The 14,262-nt window shown below is 46.7% G+C and overlaps 5 protein-coding genes across 9 annotated transcripts; 3 read left to right on the top strand and 2 right to left on the bottom strand.

Annotated features, from left to right (window-relative positions):
* Window positions 1–288: 288 nt before the first annotated feature.
* LOC108123221 (major facilitator superfamily domain-containing protein 6-A) lies at window positions 289–7,508 on the bottom strand. 5 transcript variants are annotated; one of them, XM_017238314.3, is made up of 4 exons: window positions 7,139–7,508; window positions 2,226–2,457; window positions 1,873–2,018; window positions 289–1,808 (listed from the first exon to the last, which is right to left on the bottom strand). In XM_017238314.3, the coding sequence occupies exons 2-4, from the start codon at window positions 2,284–2,286 to the stop codon at window positions 384–386; spliced, it is 1,632 nt and encodes a 543-aa protein (XP_017093803.2). In that variant the 5' UTR covers window positions 2,287–2,457; window positions 7,139–7,508; the 3' UTR covers window positions 289–383. The 5 variants fall into 5 exon arrangements, with proteins under 5 accessions (XP_017093803.2, XP_043066412.1, XP_070134354.1 ...); XM_043210477.2 differs by having other exon boundaries at window positions 7,349–7,508; XM_070278253.1 differs by lacking the exon at window positions 7,139–7,508 and adding an exon at window positions 3,559–3,692.
* Tsf3 (Transferrin 3) lies at window positions 3,702–6,867 on the top strand. Its single transcript, XM_017238312.3, has 4 exons — window positions 3,702–3,843; window positions 4,605–4,972; window positions 5,032–5,334; window positions 5,394–6,867. The coding sequence occupies exons 1-4, from the start codon at window positions 3,750–3,752 to the stop codon at window positions 6,774–6,776; spliced, it is 2,148 nt and encodes a 715-aa protein (XP_017093801.2). The 5' UTR covers window positions 3,702–3,749; the 3' UTR covers window positions 6,777–6,867.
* LOC108122941 (uncharacterized) lies at window positions 7,004–10,715 on the top strand. The gene is made up of 3 exons (XM_017237798.3): window positions 7,004–7,184; window positions 7,604–9,610; window positions 9,662–10,715. The coding sequence occupies exons 1-3, from the start codon at window positions 7,146–7,148 to the stop codon at window positions 10,685–10,687; spliced, it is 3,072 nt and encodes a 1,023-aa protein (XP_017093287.2). The 5' UTR covers window positions 7,004–7,145; the 3' UTR covers window positions 10,688–10,715.
* A 306-nt stretch (window positions 10,716–11,021) lies between these two features.
* On the bottom strand, window positions 11,022–11,780 carry LOC108123084 (uncharacterized). The gene has a single exon (XM_017237984.3). It carries the CDS (start codon window positions 11,613–11,615, stop codon window positions 11,022–11,024), a length of 594 nt encoding a protein of 197 aa, XP_017093473.2. The 5' UTR covers window positions 11,616–11,780.
* Window positions 11,781–13,200: 1,420 nt separating this feature from the next.
* Window positions 13,201–13,929, top strand: LOC108123064 (uncharacterized). The gene is made up of 2 exons (XM_017237968.3): window positions 13,201–13,465; window positions 13,521–13,929. Exons 1-2 carry the CDS (start codon window positions 13,290–13,292, stop codon window positions 13,759–13,761), a joined length of 417 nt encoding a protein of 138 aa, XP_017093457.1. The 5' UTR covers window positions 13,201–13,289; the 3' UTR covers window positions 13,762–13,929.
* The last annotated feature ends 333 nt before the right edge of the window (window positions 13,930–14,262 follow it).

The raw sequence follows: 14,262 nt of genomic DNA, 5'->3' as shown, positions 1-14,262 counted from the left end.
ATTGTATTCAAATAATCTGACACCATTACTTGGCCGACGAGTGTTGAATTCATAACAGACTTTCGATTCTCGAGCCGATCGGGCCAGTTTCGTTAATATATGGAGTGGGAATGGCTCGCCATTTAAATTTAGCCGTACCATCTGCCTGGCCCCCGTTTCACTTTCAATGGATTCTTTTGTCGACGGGTATTATATAACCATATTGACAGCTGGAGAGGCTGGAGCACTTGAGATCGCGTGTGCTCCAACAATGGAATAATCAACAAAAAACCACCGAAAACCGTGTCATTCAACTTTTGGACTTTTTGCTTTTTTTGTTTCATTTGTTTTATCAAAAAATAGAGTACAAAAATATGCAAAAAATACAGTACTACTCTCTTTACTTAATCTACAGTCTTATTGTCCAATTGGATTTCCTGCAATTCCTGAGGCGGTGGAAGCTTGACGTCTTGTTCTGCGGGCTGCTGGTATCCCTGATTCGGCAGGAACTGTCGCTTTCTGGAGGTGGGCCGCACCACGATGTGTGCCACGCAGGTGCAAATGGCGGCTATGGCAAAGTACTTGAAGCTCTCACGTCCTCCAATTCTGTTGAACATGTATCCGCCGACCAAGGATCCGATCGAGAATCCCAGTCCATCGTCCATTCCAGCCATCAGTCCTTGGACAGTAGCCGAAGTGCCAGGGGGAGCCACTGCCGAGGCGTAGGCTACAATGCAGGTGTAGCAAAGGGCATAGGTTATGCCCTGGAAGAAGAGCTCCACGCCGACCAGGTACCAGGGATTGGGAATCCAAGCTATCAGCGACAGTCGCACCGCATAGAAAAAGAAGCACATGCTCATGCAATGGACATAGCCCAGTTTCTTGATGATCTTGCCGCTGTAGAAAAAGAATGGCACTTCACCCGCCAGACACTCGGCGGCCACTACTAATCCCTCGATCAACTTGATTTCGTGCATGTAGCCGGTGGCTTCGGCCACTTGCTCCAGGTGCCAGAACATGAAATAGATGATGAACGAATCGATGATTCCCGCCATGGTGGCGAAAAACAGGAACACCAGAATTGGTGGCTGTCGAACCAATTGCCAGACATCCTTCCAAATGGATTCCGATCCACCAAGTTTTGGAAGCTTCAGCTTGGACACACTGAACAGATCGAGCAGGCTGAACACGCACATGATGACCAAGGCTGGGGTCAAGCTCTTGACCGCATCCGAGGTCCACCAGTTGACCACGATACCCCCCAGCATGGCAGTGGCCCCGAACCCAATGGTGCCCCATACCCTCTGAGCTCCGTACTTATCCTGCTTTTCACCCAGGAGGTCAAAGCAGCAGGCATCCGATATGGAATTGGTCACATTGAAGCCTATAGTTCCGATGAAAAGCAAGCACACGAAGAGCCAGAACTTGCTGTCTCCATAGATGCAGGAACTCACATGCTGGAGCTGGCAAGAAGTGGAGGAGGTGTTACTCCAGTCCAAGGTCCGGGGCTGGGTGAGACACAAGTGGTAGCTCTCGTTGCCATGCAAGAGATTCTTGCTGAGATTAAGATTGTCCCCGTGGGCCACAATTAGGGCAGAAAATCCACTCTCACCCAGATTGCAGTCCGCCCTATGGGCTACTTGACAAAAGGATGGTGAGGACTCTATCGTAGGACTGCAGTCCGTGGGTCTCTCCAGCAGAGTCACATTCCAGGTGTCTTTATTGTCCTCTAACTGGATCGCATGCTCATTCCCGGGCAAGAAGTAGAAGCCAGCAAAGGCCAAAGTCATTATTAGGATAAGTGTGATGAAAATAAATTTTCGTAGGCTCTAGGATTGCAAATATTTTAATTAATTAATTATAAATAGTAAGTAGAGATATATATAGTCTTACCGTAAAATAATCAGCTAGAAAGCCCACCAGGGGCTTGGCCAAAACATATAAAATGGGCAAAACGGCCATGATATAGCCCATTACATCCGGAGGCACTCCAATTTGTTTGCCAATTACCGCCAATTGGGGTAGAATTGGACCCATGGCTGGAAGATTGTTAAAAAGCTAATTTAAAGAAAGTCTAAATAAAAGATTTCTCAGAATTTTGTTAAAATTTCATCAGATTTTGTGTCAAAATTAGGTTTGATAATGCCCATGATAGTAGGTGTTATATTGATAGGAGTTATGAGCAGCTATCAGTTTTTAGGAATTATAATTCAATTAGATAATAGACCTTATAGACCGACACTTACCAGCCATAAAGAAGAAAAAGTGAGCCTTAATAGGCAGCAGGTGTCGATTGAGTCGCACCATGGTCCAGTCAGTAAATTATTTCAAATCCTTGTGCTCGAAAATGACACAATGTATCACAGCTTAGATATCTCCATGCACTATTCCCCAGTGTCGTGTCAGTACTTCTACCCAGACAAGATCATAATTTTTGCACTTTGTCGTTCGTCGTCGTGGTTGCCCAGTGGAATGAGTCTGTAAATAGCCAGCGATGTGAATGTAAATCAGAAACTGCTGAAAGATATCTAATCTGGCCCAGTGTCTCTCCCGACAACCGATAAGGCACTCAGACTATATAGAAAGCTGTAATCGGAAACATAAAAGTTCAAGGCAAGATAAGAAAAGCATAAGTTCCTCGCAGAACCACAAAGCCAAGAGTTATCTGACAAATCCGAAACTGCGATAATATTTGGCCAAATGAAGTCTGCACGAATGATAAGAGGTCTTTAGGGCCTGCCATAATAAATATGCCTTTGGGGCATATTGAAGATGCCCTCAAAATATTATGGCCCGTATTGTAAGTTGATAACATTGACGATCATATTAATAAACTATATAATGAAATAAACCAAACCGGTTTGCAGTAACCAGCCACAATACACACACTTGACACACAAAAAATTGACAACCTTTAATACCGGCTATTACTTTTGGCACAAAACTTTCCAAAACCATTAATCAAGTACTAATTAATATTTTAGAAATCCCCCAAAAAACATAGCCAAAGTGGGTGTTGCTTTCCGAATCTCACAAAGAACAATGGCTCTGAAAAAGTCAAGGAAGCCGCAAAAGTGTTTGATTTGTTCGGATTAACTTGTCCCGACGATTGAAACATTTAAATACAATGAAATTACACTCTCAATCTCGATTTAATATATTTAAATGTATACCTAATTACTATCTGTTGAACAGCAAAAATTCACGCGATCCACCCACCAGGAATCTGAGTGTCTGAGATCAAAAGTATATAGTATTTGAACGCCCAGAGCTATACGACGCGACTGAAGAAATTGCCCAAGCGGTTGCAGTTTGTATGGAAACTGATAAGTTCAGTCTGCCGATAAGGAATCAGTCAATCATATGGTTAGTATATATACATAGCTGGATTGATAAACTAAAGATTACTTAGGAGGAGAAGCCGGCAAAGATCTCTCCCAGGTATGTGTTTCCCAGACATTAGGGGCGCGCCCCCCCTCATCCTAAGCTGGTGCTAATCAATCTTGAGAATTGGTATCCAAAATCCCCGCCTGAGTCATCAGCTGTGCGTAGTTGATTATTATTCCGCTGTTTACTTGCCATCTCGTTCAGCGGCTGGATCGGATCGAGTTTTACTCGCTGGCATCGGAGAGACCTGGCTTTAGTCGCCGCCGATCTTCCGCCGCGAGAGGTTCAAGCTCTTAATAAACTCTTCATTAAACAGACGGATCCGGACATATCGAGCCGAGCTCAAGTGACAATTAGCTAGCGCGGATTGACGCAATCAGAAAATGCATTGGCTTACATTAATTTTGGTGGGGCTGTTCGCCTCGATCCTATCAATAACGCAGTGTGTGGCAGTGGAGCCGCCGGATGATGGCAAATGTAAGTGGATTATCTCCAAAGGGGCGGATCGGTGTTATCTGGAAATTAAGAAAAAAAAAACGTTGTGAGAGGGCAATATTTATGAGCTTATCTATCAATTATCATAAGTTTAGTAGACGAGCTTAATTATTTGTTAAAAGTGCTATAAATATATAAAAACAAAAACTTCAAAAGTTTGAAATAATTTGCATAAAAGGTAGTTTTGTTGGAAAGATCCTAAAATACTTTGCAAACATTTTTTACAATTTTGTTTGTTTGTTTAAAGTCATTATAGTTTTATGATAAAACCATTAAATTGATTGAATTTATAGCCATAATTCATGTTAATGCCAAAATGCACTGCAGGAGAGAAGACGACCTTGGACGTCTCAATCAGGTGTAATCAAAAACCCGCTAGGGAGATAGTATCACACCTGAAAGAGCCGCTCCAAAACCTGTCCCGGCCTTGAAGATTGTGCTCCACTGCCCAAAAAAAAAAGTACAAAAACAAAAAGAACGGCCTTGATTCCACTTCACAGTATTATGAAAATTCTGTGTGACAAATGCATTACCAGTCCACAGAAGTACAGGTTTCCCCCAACCGACGCACCTGGGGGGAATTTTTAATTTACCAAGAAATATTCCCAGAGATAATATCTTTTCCAAAAATTGCAAACGCGTAAAGTGCCCCAAACAAAAAGAAAAAGCAAAAAACTAAAAACTGGTTTTAAAAGATTATTTTATAAAAAATTAATTAATTTGGTTTGCTCCTCCTTCTACAGTACGGGTTTGTGTGGTGGAATCGCGTGGCAACTATCGGAAAACCCCAAAGTTCTGTCCCCTGCTGGAGGCCAAGAGCAACATCGAGTGCGTCATTGGCGTGGACCGGCTGGACTGTGTGCGTCGCATTCACAAGGGCACAGCTCACTTTGGAGTGCTATCCTCTGAGGATTTGGTGGCGGCCAGATGGGCAAGCGTCGAGATCCTGGTGGCCAGTGAGCTCCGCTCGCACGAGTCCAACTTCGAATATGAAATTGTGGCTGTGGTTGACAATCATGCCGACATCCATACCGTGCATGATCTTAGAGGAGCTCGATTGTGCCATCCGGGCTATGGACTGGGCAATCACTGGACCGAGGTGCTAGCCAATGTAAGTATATGACTTAAAGCTGAGATGAATTATTATTAAATGGTTTCCACTTCCTGTAGTACTTTGAATCGGCCTTGGTCTCAAAAACTTGCAATCCCGAGCTTACTGTGACAGAGGACAGGATTGCTTCCACAGCCAAATACTTTGGTCCCAGCTGTAAAGCAGGTCCTTGGGTTCCCGATCCCAAGCAGGATCGCATTCTTAAAGCACGCTACCCCTCACTATGCCAAATGTGCTATGATCCCCTCAGCTGCGATCAGAACGACAAGCACTGGGGGCGACGTGGTGCTCTCTATTGTCTGACCAGTGGTGGAGGAAATGTAGCTTGGGCTAGACTCGATGACGTGCGCAGCCACTTTGGGGTAAGCTCAGTGATTTCCAAGATTTAACCCAGAAATAATAAGGCATTGTCCTTCCACAGTTCTCCGGCATATCGGCTCAGGCAGCTCCTTCGGATTACAGCTTCCTTTGCCCTGATGGCCACTTGCAGCCCATCAACGTAACCCAACCCTGTATCTGGGTGGCCAAGCCCTGGCCCGTGGTGGCTGCCCGTCGCACCCATGCCGCTCAGATTCAGCGACTGGTCACCGGACTGAGTCACGACGAGCCGGATAGCTGGCAGAATGCTCTTCTCAGCCTTTTGGAGACATATCATGTGTTCACTGTGCCTTTGGACAATGTGATTGCCATTGACGACTACTTGGACCAGGCTACCGCCTTCCAGTCAGCCTACAGCTTCCCCGAATGCAATCCCCCGCGCTCCATCGTCTTCTGCACCACCTCCATCATCCAGCACATTAAATGCTCGTGGCTGCAGGAGGCCTCTCAGGTGTATGGGGTTCAACCCAATATTCAGTGTGTGCGTACCATGGATGTGGAACAGTGCCTGGATGATACAAAGCTGAGGAGCACTGATGTGGTCCTCGTGGATCAGGAGATGCGCGTTAGGGCACAGAGAGATTATAATCTGGTGCCACTGCTCTACGAATTTTCCACGGATATGCACGATCGATATGTGACTATTGCAGTGGTCCACAAGGATGCCAAATTCCAAAGCTTCAAGGATCTCGAGGGAGCCAGAGCTTGCTTGCCCTCCTTCGAGGGAGCTGCCCATCTATCAGTCCAGGAGACCATTGTGAATGCGACAGGAAAAGTGCACTCGCTGCACTCCTATTTCCATCGCAACTCCTGTCTCTGGGATCCCGAAAAGGGAAGGAAGTGTCCGCTGCACTACCAGGGCGATGAAGGGGCACTACGCTGTCTGGCGGAAGGAGCACAAGTGGCCTTCATCAGTTCGGATATGTACAAAAAATACTTGAGTGGCAACATCACCTCTGATTGGGTGGCTCGTGGAAAACACAAGGACTTCCGGCTCCTGTGTCCCTACGGAGGCATCGAAAGACGCTCGAATTTTGAGTTCTGCTACCTCCACTGGACCACCCGAGGCCACCTCATGACCCACAACAGCTCCCTGACTCGGCATAACGAGATCTACAATTCCCTTCGGGACATGGATCAACTATTTGGTCGGAAATACAAAAGCGACACTCGTCCATTCACCCTGTTTGGCATCTTCGACAAAAGAAACGATGTTCTTTTCCGGGACACCACGGATGGACTACTGGGACTCCAGGAGCTGCACCGGGATAACGCCAAGCGGGTAATGGAGCACATCTATGATCGCTATACCAACACTCAGTACTACAAGAACTTTGAGGAAAGTGGAGCCGAATATTCCAGTTTCAGCTGCTCACTGCTTTTGCTGTTCTGCCTATTATTCACAATAGGGCGACAGTTCGCCTAGTCCAATCTCAAATATAATCTTAAATATTGTGATATTAAGCTAAATATAAGTTAAGAATAAAAATAGTTTTGAAAAGAGCTGTATCACCTTATCACCGAGCTTTGATTTTAAAAAGCGGTTACATTTCAAAAATTCTATCGATAACTATTTTGATATGATAGTTCGATAAGTGTCTTTGGTGTTGTAAAACACGAACACTGAATCAGCTGTTGATGTTTTGTTGTTGCTATGTACAAGGAATGACCGTTGCCGAGGAAACATGAAAAAATTGTCACAACTCATCAGGATTGATTAACTTTACGTTGAAATTGGCATTAATTTAACTTATCTAGCTATTCGAGTAGTTTTCAGTCTTTACTTACAACAAAAATGTCAAGAAATGGCACTCAAACAACCAACAAAACGAAAGTAAGGCATGCAAGGCACTCAAAAACGAGCTATACACCAAACTGGCATGATTACCTATGGAATTGATTAGTATGCCGCCAGCGATTTCACTTATGCAGCTTATTATGCACCTCGCACTGCCGAAAAACAGAAATCACCTACTATATGTACACCTTTGCACTTACACCTAGCATTAAATTGTTCCAGCTTTTCTGGTCTTTGAGATAATGCAAACAAAAGCTTTGCCGCAAGTAAAAGCGCTCACCCACATGTTAACAATGTATTAAATATGTCAACCTCAATTAAAATTAATAAACGAGTCGATCGCCCTACAAAAAAGTCTTTGTTTGGGTTTGGTCAGTGTTTTGTAATGCCAAAAGCCAGTGCTGCCAAATCTTCAAAAGATCGTTACTTTTTTTAAAATCCAATTTAAATTTCAGACCAGAAATGAATTGCCCAGGAAGGTCACTAAATCGCCGGCAACAAGTGAGCCAAAAGCACCCACACCAAAGGTCAGAAAGTCGCTGGTCAGGCAACCGGGTAGCACGGAAGGTGAAAAAATAGCGAAACAAACCACAAGTGCAGCGACCTCAAGCAAAAAGCCTGCACTGTCAGCAAACACGGAGAAAAACAAGGGGAGGGAGCGGGAACTTGTAGTTGCTAAAAGGACAACTCCATCCCCTGGAGCTTCGCGTGTCAGCAAGACACAACCCCCAGTGACAAAGAAAGGTTCTAAAACCAAACCCAATGCAGTTTTGGATACATACCACAGCGTAACGGTTGCCTCGCCACCGCAAAAGCGCAGAGTTCAAGCTAAACAGGAGCAGGAATCACAACAACCTCCAATAGTAGAGAGTGCCCCTCCTGCTCCGCCCAGAAACCGCACATTTACCCGCACCTTAGACCCCGAAGAAGTGGTGGTCCTCAAGCGGGAATCAGCCAAACAAAGGAGCGAAGTTGAATCCCTGAAATCCCAGTCTGTGAAACAACCTGTGGCCTTTGAGGTCAAGTTCGAGGAGGCCAAAAAACCAGACTCCGAATCCGATCATTACTCGGATGATTTCGAATCCTACGAATCAGATTTTGAGACAGATGCCAGCTCTCCCGAAGAGGATGAAGAAGATCCCGAAGGACATGAAGATAATGAGGAAGATGAGGATTCTTCTTCTGAAGAGGACGTGGAAGAGGAAGAACCTGAGGAAGAGGAATCGGAACCCACCCATAATCTCATCACGGTTATCCAACGCGACAACGAGCGGGAGCGAAAGCTAGACTCCGGACACTATGATATGCGTCGGAAGGCGGTGACCAGCCACCAATTCGACAGTTTCGATACTAGCTCTATGGCCAACTCGGAGCAAATGGATTCCGGAATCAGTACTAGCGTAGGACCGGAGAATTCGCGGAGTGGTGTCTACTACGGTGGATACTCCGGTTTTGTGTCACATCCGGTGCACAGTCGTCGCGGTGACGAGCTGATGACCAAGCTGCGTTTCGACCAACTCAACTACCACCTGTTCGAGATGAAACCCCTTAGCTACGAGGGATTCATGCAAAACTACGGAAAACTGAATGCAAGTCAAACGGCCACCCAAACCATGTCTCCTTTAATGGATGGCGAATGCCAAACTCTGGAGGTGCATAGTCGAAGTAGTTGGACGCAACATCCCCCACATTACGGAGGTCAACTGGTGCTCAGTTGTAGTGGTGATGGGGAGGACGATGAGACATTTAATAGTCAACCGTCAGATGCCTACGACCTGAGTATCTCGCGGCTGGAGAAACTGCACCGCGAGGAACAGGTGCGAACCCAGCAGAAACAACAGCAAAGATTGGCTAAAACCACAGATGTGGAGCGCCTTAATGCCTTTTTACACAGAGCCACTCGATTGATGAGCCGGGTCTTGGATGGTAAGAGTAAAAATAGCCCAAGTACTCCTCGCCAGGTTCCACTACAAACTGGTCTCCTGAATGCTCTGCCCGTGCGAAGGATCTTCGGAAGCTCGGAAAATGGTCACTTGGTGGTCACCGTACATGAATGCCCAAAGGAGAGCAACGTTTACAGCGAGGATTTTGCCAGTTTGCTAATGGTGTGGTCTCTGGGAAATCCCAGCCAGCCTCTACGACTGCTTTCCACTTGGGCGGAGGTGTGTCGAGTAACTTTATCCACAGAAGCCCCGGACATTGTGGTGGCTGGGCTTCGAGATGGCAGCATCGCCATGTGGGATCTACGCGAGACACACAGCTATTGCTCCAAGTTGGATGGTCACCTGACCCATTTTGCGGCCACGCAGTCGGTTGTACCTTTGCCGGAGCAGCAGAAACAGTCAGAAACATCGGCCATGGACTTGGGTGCTGTTGTGGATGTGCGAAGCTTTCGATCTCAGCATAAAAGTGGAGGAATAGCCACAACTGCAGGGCTGCAGGCCTCCTATAAAGAAGTTCAGGTGGGAAGTTTTAACTTTTAAATATTCATTTTTCATGAACTCCCCTTTCAGTACGCCTCATTGAACGACTCTGGGCTGCTTACCATGTGGACTTTGGTGGAGGGATCCGCCTCCAATAATACCAATGAATTTAGCTCGCCATGGGCTCGGGTAAAGCTTCTCCAAAGCGGCATTTGTGATTTGAGAAACTATCTACAGCGGCGTCTTCTGAAGAGCAGCCAGAGTGCCTACGAAAAGACCAAGTCCCTGTTCCAGGGCAACATCTACAGCGACGATCTCCTGCGGGAACTGAACGAGACCCAGACCCTGTCCAACGCCCTGCAGGGCCAGGGATTGCAGGGACTGCGCTTTACCAGCATCGATACCGGCAGCGAACTCATCTACGTGTGCACCAACCGGAACTTTGTGCTCTGCTGTACGAGGAGCCTCAAAACGGAGCGCTTCTCGAGGATTGCCGTCAATGAGAGCCGTTTCCTGTTCCCCACCTCACTATGTGTGCTCTCCAACGAGAGCTTTGTGGCGGTGGGACTGTCCAATGGCTCTGTGGTGATACTCAACTGCAATCAGCGCCAGAGGCCTTTGCAAAAGAACCACCAGCGACCCATGACTGGTCTGCCGCCGCCCACAGCTGAACCCGATCCGGAGACTGGAAAGTCTTGCGCAATCCAGAACATCATACTCAACGAGCGACGCTCCTTTGACCAACAAATGAGTCCAATGGATGGCAGTTCCTACAACCTCAGACCTGATACGGCCCTGGAGCTGATTGAACGTCCCCGACGGTCTTATGAGAGACGCGTTTTTGACCAGCAGCTCCTCTTAAGTGGCAGTGGATTGCGGCAGCACCTTGTCCAGGCCCTGGTCCTCTCCAGCGACGGCTGGCGGCTCTCAGCTCTGACCAATGGAACTGTGCGCACCTACGATTTTCATCGAGACAGGGAAGTGAGCACCGGAGAGCCGACGAAAAACCGCACTAGGGTGACTGACATTGCCGCAGCACGGGGAGCTAGAAGCGATCAGCATCTGCTCATCCTAGACTCCACCGGGCAGGTGAAAATGCAGCCACTGGATCACTAGTTTGTTAATTATTTTATAAATACTCTCAGAAGTTTGTTACAAATCTTTTTTTCACTAAAAATAAAGTCAATCTAAATGGAATAGTCCTATGGAGTTTGTTTCCATGTTTTTCATTAATTTTTTAGGAATATTATTCACTGTTTGCCTTGATGGATTTAATAAAATAATAAATAATAAATCTCAGAACATCTGGGTTATAATCTCAATCATAGCTAGAAAAGTTCGTAATACTTCTCACAGTTTTAATTTTAAATATTTTTTATTAACATATTTAGTAACCGAAAACCCTTCACACTTCTATTATATACACGTTTCCAGGAGAACTTATAGCTTTCTAAACTTGCCTGGCCATTGTCAACATTCCGCCGGCAGTCGTGGCTCCCAGGAGCTGTCGGACAGTCTGCAGTTCGTCCCGTAAGGCTATGACCTGAGCTCTCAGAATTGAGTTTTCCTGCTCGAGTATGGCCGCCCGGAAAGCAATCCGATCCTCACGAACCTTGCGGGCATCCCGCGACTTCTTCGCCGCCTCATTGTTCCTCTTGCGGCGCTCATAGTACTTGGCATCCTTTTGGGCATCGGGAATGGGGCGCTTCTCGCCACGTACTCTGCGGTGCATGAAGCCCGGAAACATTCCGCCTCCAATCATGCCCACCCGGTTGAGCTCCATGAGCGGAAATTCCAGAGCCTGGATGGCATGTCCAGGTGGTGCAATATATTCGAAGGCAGGCAGTGAGGAGGCAGAGGACACCATGGATCCCTTGCCGTTGACCAGTCCAGGAAACCCGATTCCTGGCAATCGGAGATTCTGCGGAGCTGGAAAGGAGAACGACGGCTTCTTTTTGGAGTCGAAGTCCGCTTCCAGGTCAGAGTGCAGCGATAATGTCTCGGTGACATCCAGGATGGGCGATTGAGCCGGAGGTGAATGCATCCTGACATCCGTTCGCGCCAAAGGCCGCGCTGTCTCTAAATCCTGCGCTGAGTTATGGCCCGTGTCCCAAGTCTGGCGACCACCTGCCCTGGCTGGGTAATTATAGGTTCTTGTCACACAACCCCCCACAAATAAGCCACCTTCCCCCAGGTGGAGCCAGTTCTAAGCCAGCCACAACCCTCCTCCGCAAGCTGATTCAACCAATCACGCAATGTTGACGGTAATTATTCGTCAAATACATGACACTTGGCGGGGGCCGCATGGCATTTATTTGTGCTGCCCGGTTACAAGGACTTCATATAACTGGTTAGCCAGATTACAACCCCCTCTCCGCCACCAAGCACCTGGTCCGCTCCTTTCTACTGGAACGCTTTGATTTTGCGGGGGTGTATCCACTGGCCACAGGACACATTTTGGGCCATTGAGTTGGCCAACTATTATGAGACGGGGCGGAAAAATATCCTTTGCTGGCTCTGGCCAATGAGAATGCCCAGACAGGATACGCTGGAGGTGGAGGCATGGCCATCGACCGACATTTTGTAGTCGAAAGTTCCACGGTAAGAGGCCGTAATAGTCCCGAAGAGGCGTGGTGGACAGTCCATAGCTTATGGCACTAAGGGGAAGGATAATGGTAGTAGTCTTTTTAAATACATATATATTTTGTGTATTAATAGATAATTTTTAACTGTGTTTTCATTGATTATTGTTTAGCTTTTGTCCTTAGTAACCTTAAAAAAAAGTGCACTGTCAGTGGTTTCCGAATTGGCCAATCCAGTATATCAAGACATCAAAAAGTTGGCCTAACTTCTATTTGATCAAGCATGACTCTCCAGAAATCGAATAATTTGCATGTCGCTTGAAATTCCTCTGACAACTCCAGGCCCCCACATATCGTAATGGTATATCCAGCCGGGGGTCATCATCAACCCGTACCCTTTAGCATTTTGGGTTGAGAAAGTGTCACCTGTTCGCCGAGGCAAATTGCCAGTTTGCGCCACGAGGCTGTCCCTTTCTTCGGGTCCCCGCCAACCGGAAGTCGCATCCTTATAACATTTCATAATGTATGCGCTAATTTATTATCTGTTGGCAAAAGTTGGGCCATAGTTAACCCTTTGACGGGCCTGCTACCCATGAATACATGCCGTATAGGAAGCACTGGATTGCGTGTTGGAGTGACATGTCTGAAACCCGAAAAGAAGGCACTATGTCCATCAAAGGGTTGGTGGGAGAAAGTCCTAAAACAAAAGTAAAATTTCGGATTCGATTCGAATTAGTTACATTGATAGACAGTCGAAAATCTAGTAGATCCATTACATTTATCGGAACCACACCCCATGGAACTGGTTAATGCACTGGGAGGTACATTTTGGACAGAGGCTATTTATGTATTAGACAAATTACCAGGTAATATAGTCGGCCGAACATGTAATTGTTCCAATGTTTGGACAATAATTAAAGAGCAAACATCGGAGACCTCTGAAGGACAAACCGGTAATGACACCTCTAATTGGATGACATTAGCACCGGACTTCCTAAAATGACCCTCAACCCAGTAAGCCCTGTGGGGTAAAAAATAAGACCTAGGAACTGTCACAGAAATCTGAATACTGAAACTTCCACAATTCGTATGAATATTGGTTTGTTGTAAGCTTGTCATAAAAAAATATATAAAAAATGTGTGACGACAGCTCGATTCAAGACTGTGAGCCGACCACCATGCGACTGCCATTCAACAGCTACCATATCCATCTGCCTCTTTACATCATGGACATGGTGCGCGTTTTTCAGGACCATCCAAAATACTGTAATGGCATCCAAGAGGAGCATATTCTGGAAATGTTGGAGAAAGAGTAAGTAAGGTCAGTGAAGCAGGACATTCATGCCTTTTTGTATCTTATCTCGTAGGCCCTTTGCCTGCGGTGATCTGGAGGCCCAGGTGAAGACCGCCCTGCTGGATCTGACTGCCAAGGGATTCATACGTTTCATCGGCAATGGCTATCGCACCTTGGGCCCCATTGCCAAGCTGGCCAATGCCCGATCCGTGCGCCACTTCAACATGACCTGGCAACGCATCGCCGAGCTGCAGAAAGTCAACTGCCCCAGTCTGGAGGGCTCCATGTCCAGTGGTCCCTGCACCCAGCGCTGACCCAACTTCTCAAATTGGAGAAGTCTCTTGTAATTTGAGTTGAGTTAACTCGTTCTTTCGTTAAATGGTTTTTGTGTTCAAAACCAGTCCACGTCTACTCATACATATGAACACTAGGACACACTCCATCAAAATTGTAAATGTCCAGTAAAATTCCAGCAAATCGAAGCTCAGGGTGGATGTGTATTCCTGGTGGTCATTACAGCTATCATTATGTGTCGAGCACATGTCTCGGGGTCTGCCATCCTTTTGTCACTTAACCAGGCTAATTATTCTCGGGGGTGGGGCGCTCGCTGGAGGAATGTGCCAGGTGTTGTACCTTCCAAAAAACTGATTCTAATATTACACCGATCCCTGTGTATGATCCATTTGAGGCCGGGGTTCATCCCCCGCCAAGTGTGTGCCCTGAATGACCCCTGGCATGGCCCATTACCCTTTTGGCCGGACCGTTTAAATTGTCAACACCAGGACGAGAGCCGGAACTGTGGAGGACCTGTCGCC

Source organism: Drosophila bipectinata, chromosome 2R (genome assembly GCF_030179905.1).
Source record: "Drosophila bipectinata strain 14024-0381.07 chromosome 2R, DbipHiC1v2, whole genome shotgun sequence".
Lineage (NCBI taxonomy): Eukaryota > Metazoa > Arthropoda > Insecta > Diptera > Drosophilidae > Drosophila > Drosophila bipectinata.
Note: the sequence above shows the minus strand (reverse complement) of the source record. Positions and strands in the feature narration are given on the sequence as shown.

Bases quoted from the DNA above. Each gene is read 5' to 3' on its own strand.
- LOC108123221 (XM_017238314.3), bottom strand. From the start codon at position 2,286: ATGGTGCGACTCAATCGACACCTGCTGCCTATTAAGGCTCACTTTTTC. The intron at 2,019-2,225 runs GTAAGTGTCGGT...ACAATCTTCCAG, and splicing joins CTTTTTCTTCTTTATGGCTG to CCATGGGTCCAATTCTACCC. The intron at 1,809-1,872 runs GTAAGACTATAT...TTGCAATCCTAG, and splicing joins TTCTAGCTGATTATTTTACG to AGCCTACGAAAATTTATTTT.
- Tsf3 (XM_017238312.3), top strand. From the start codon at position 3,750: ATGCATTGGCTTACATTAATTTTGGTGGGGCTGTTCGCCTCGATCCTA. The intron at 3,844-4,604 runs GTAAGTGGATTA...CTCCTTCTACAG, and splicing joins GCCGCCGGATGATGGCAAAT to TACGGGTTTGTGTGGTGGAA. The intron at 5,335-5,393 runs GTAAGCTCAGTG...GTCCTTCCACAG, and splicing joins ACGTGCGCAGCCACTTTGGG to TTCTCCGGCATATCGGCTCA.
- LOC108122941 (XM_017237798.3), top strand. From the start codon at position 7,146: ATGTCAAGAAATGGCACTCAAACAACCAACAAAACGAAA. The intron at 7,185-7,603 runs GTAAGGCATGCA...TTTAAATTTCAG, and splicing joins AAACAACCAACAAAACGAAA to ACCAGAAATGAATTGCCCAG. The intron at 9,611-9,661 runs GTGGGAAGTTTT...CTCCCCTTTCAG, and splicing joins CCTCCTATAAAGAAGTTCAG to TACGCCTCATTGAACGACTC.
- LOC108123084 (XM_017237984.3), bottom strand. From the start codon at position 11,615: ATGCATTCACCTCCGGCTCAATCGCCCATCCTGGATGTCACCGAGACA.
- LOC108123064 (XM_017237968.3), top strand. From the start codon at position 13,290: ATGTGTGACGACAGCTCGATTCAAGACTGTGAGCCGACCACCATGCGA. The intron at 13,466-13,520 runs GTAAGTAAGGTC...CTTATCTCGTAG, and splicing joins CTGGAAATGTTGGAGAAAGA to GCCCTTTGCCTGCGGTGATC.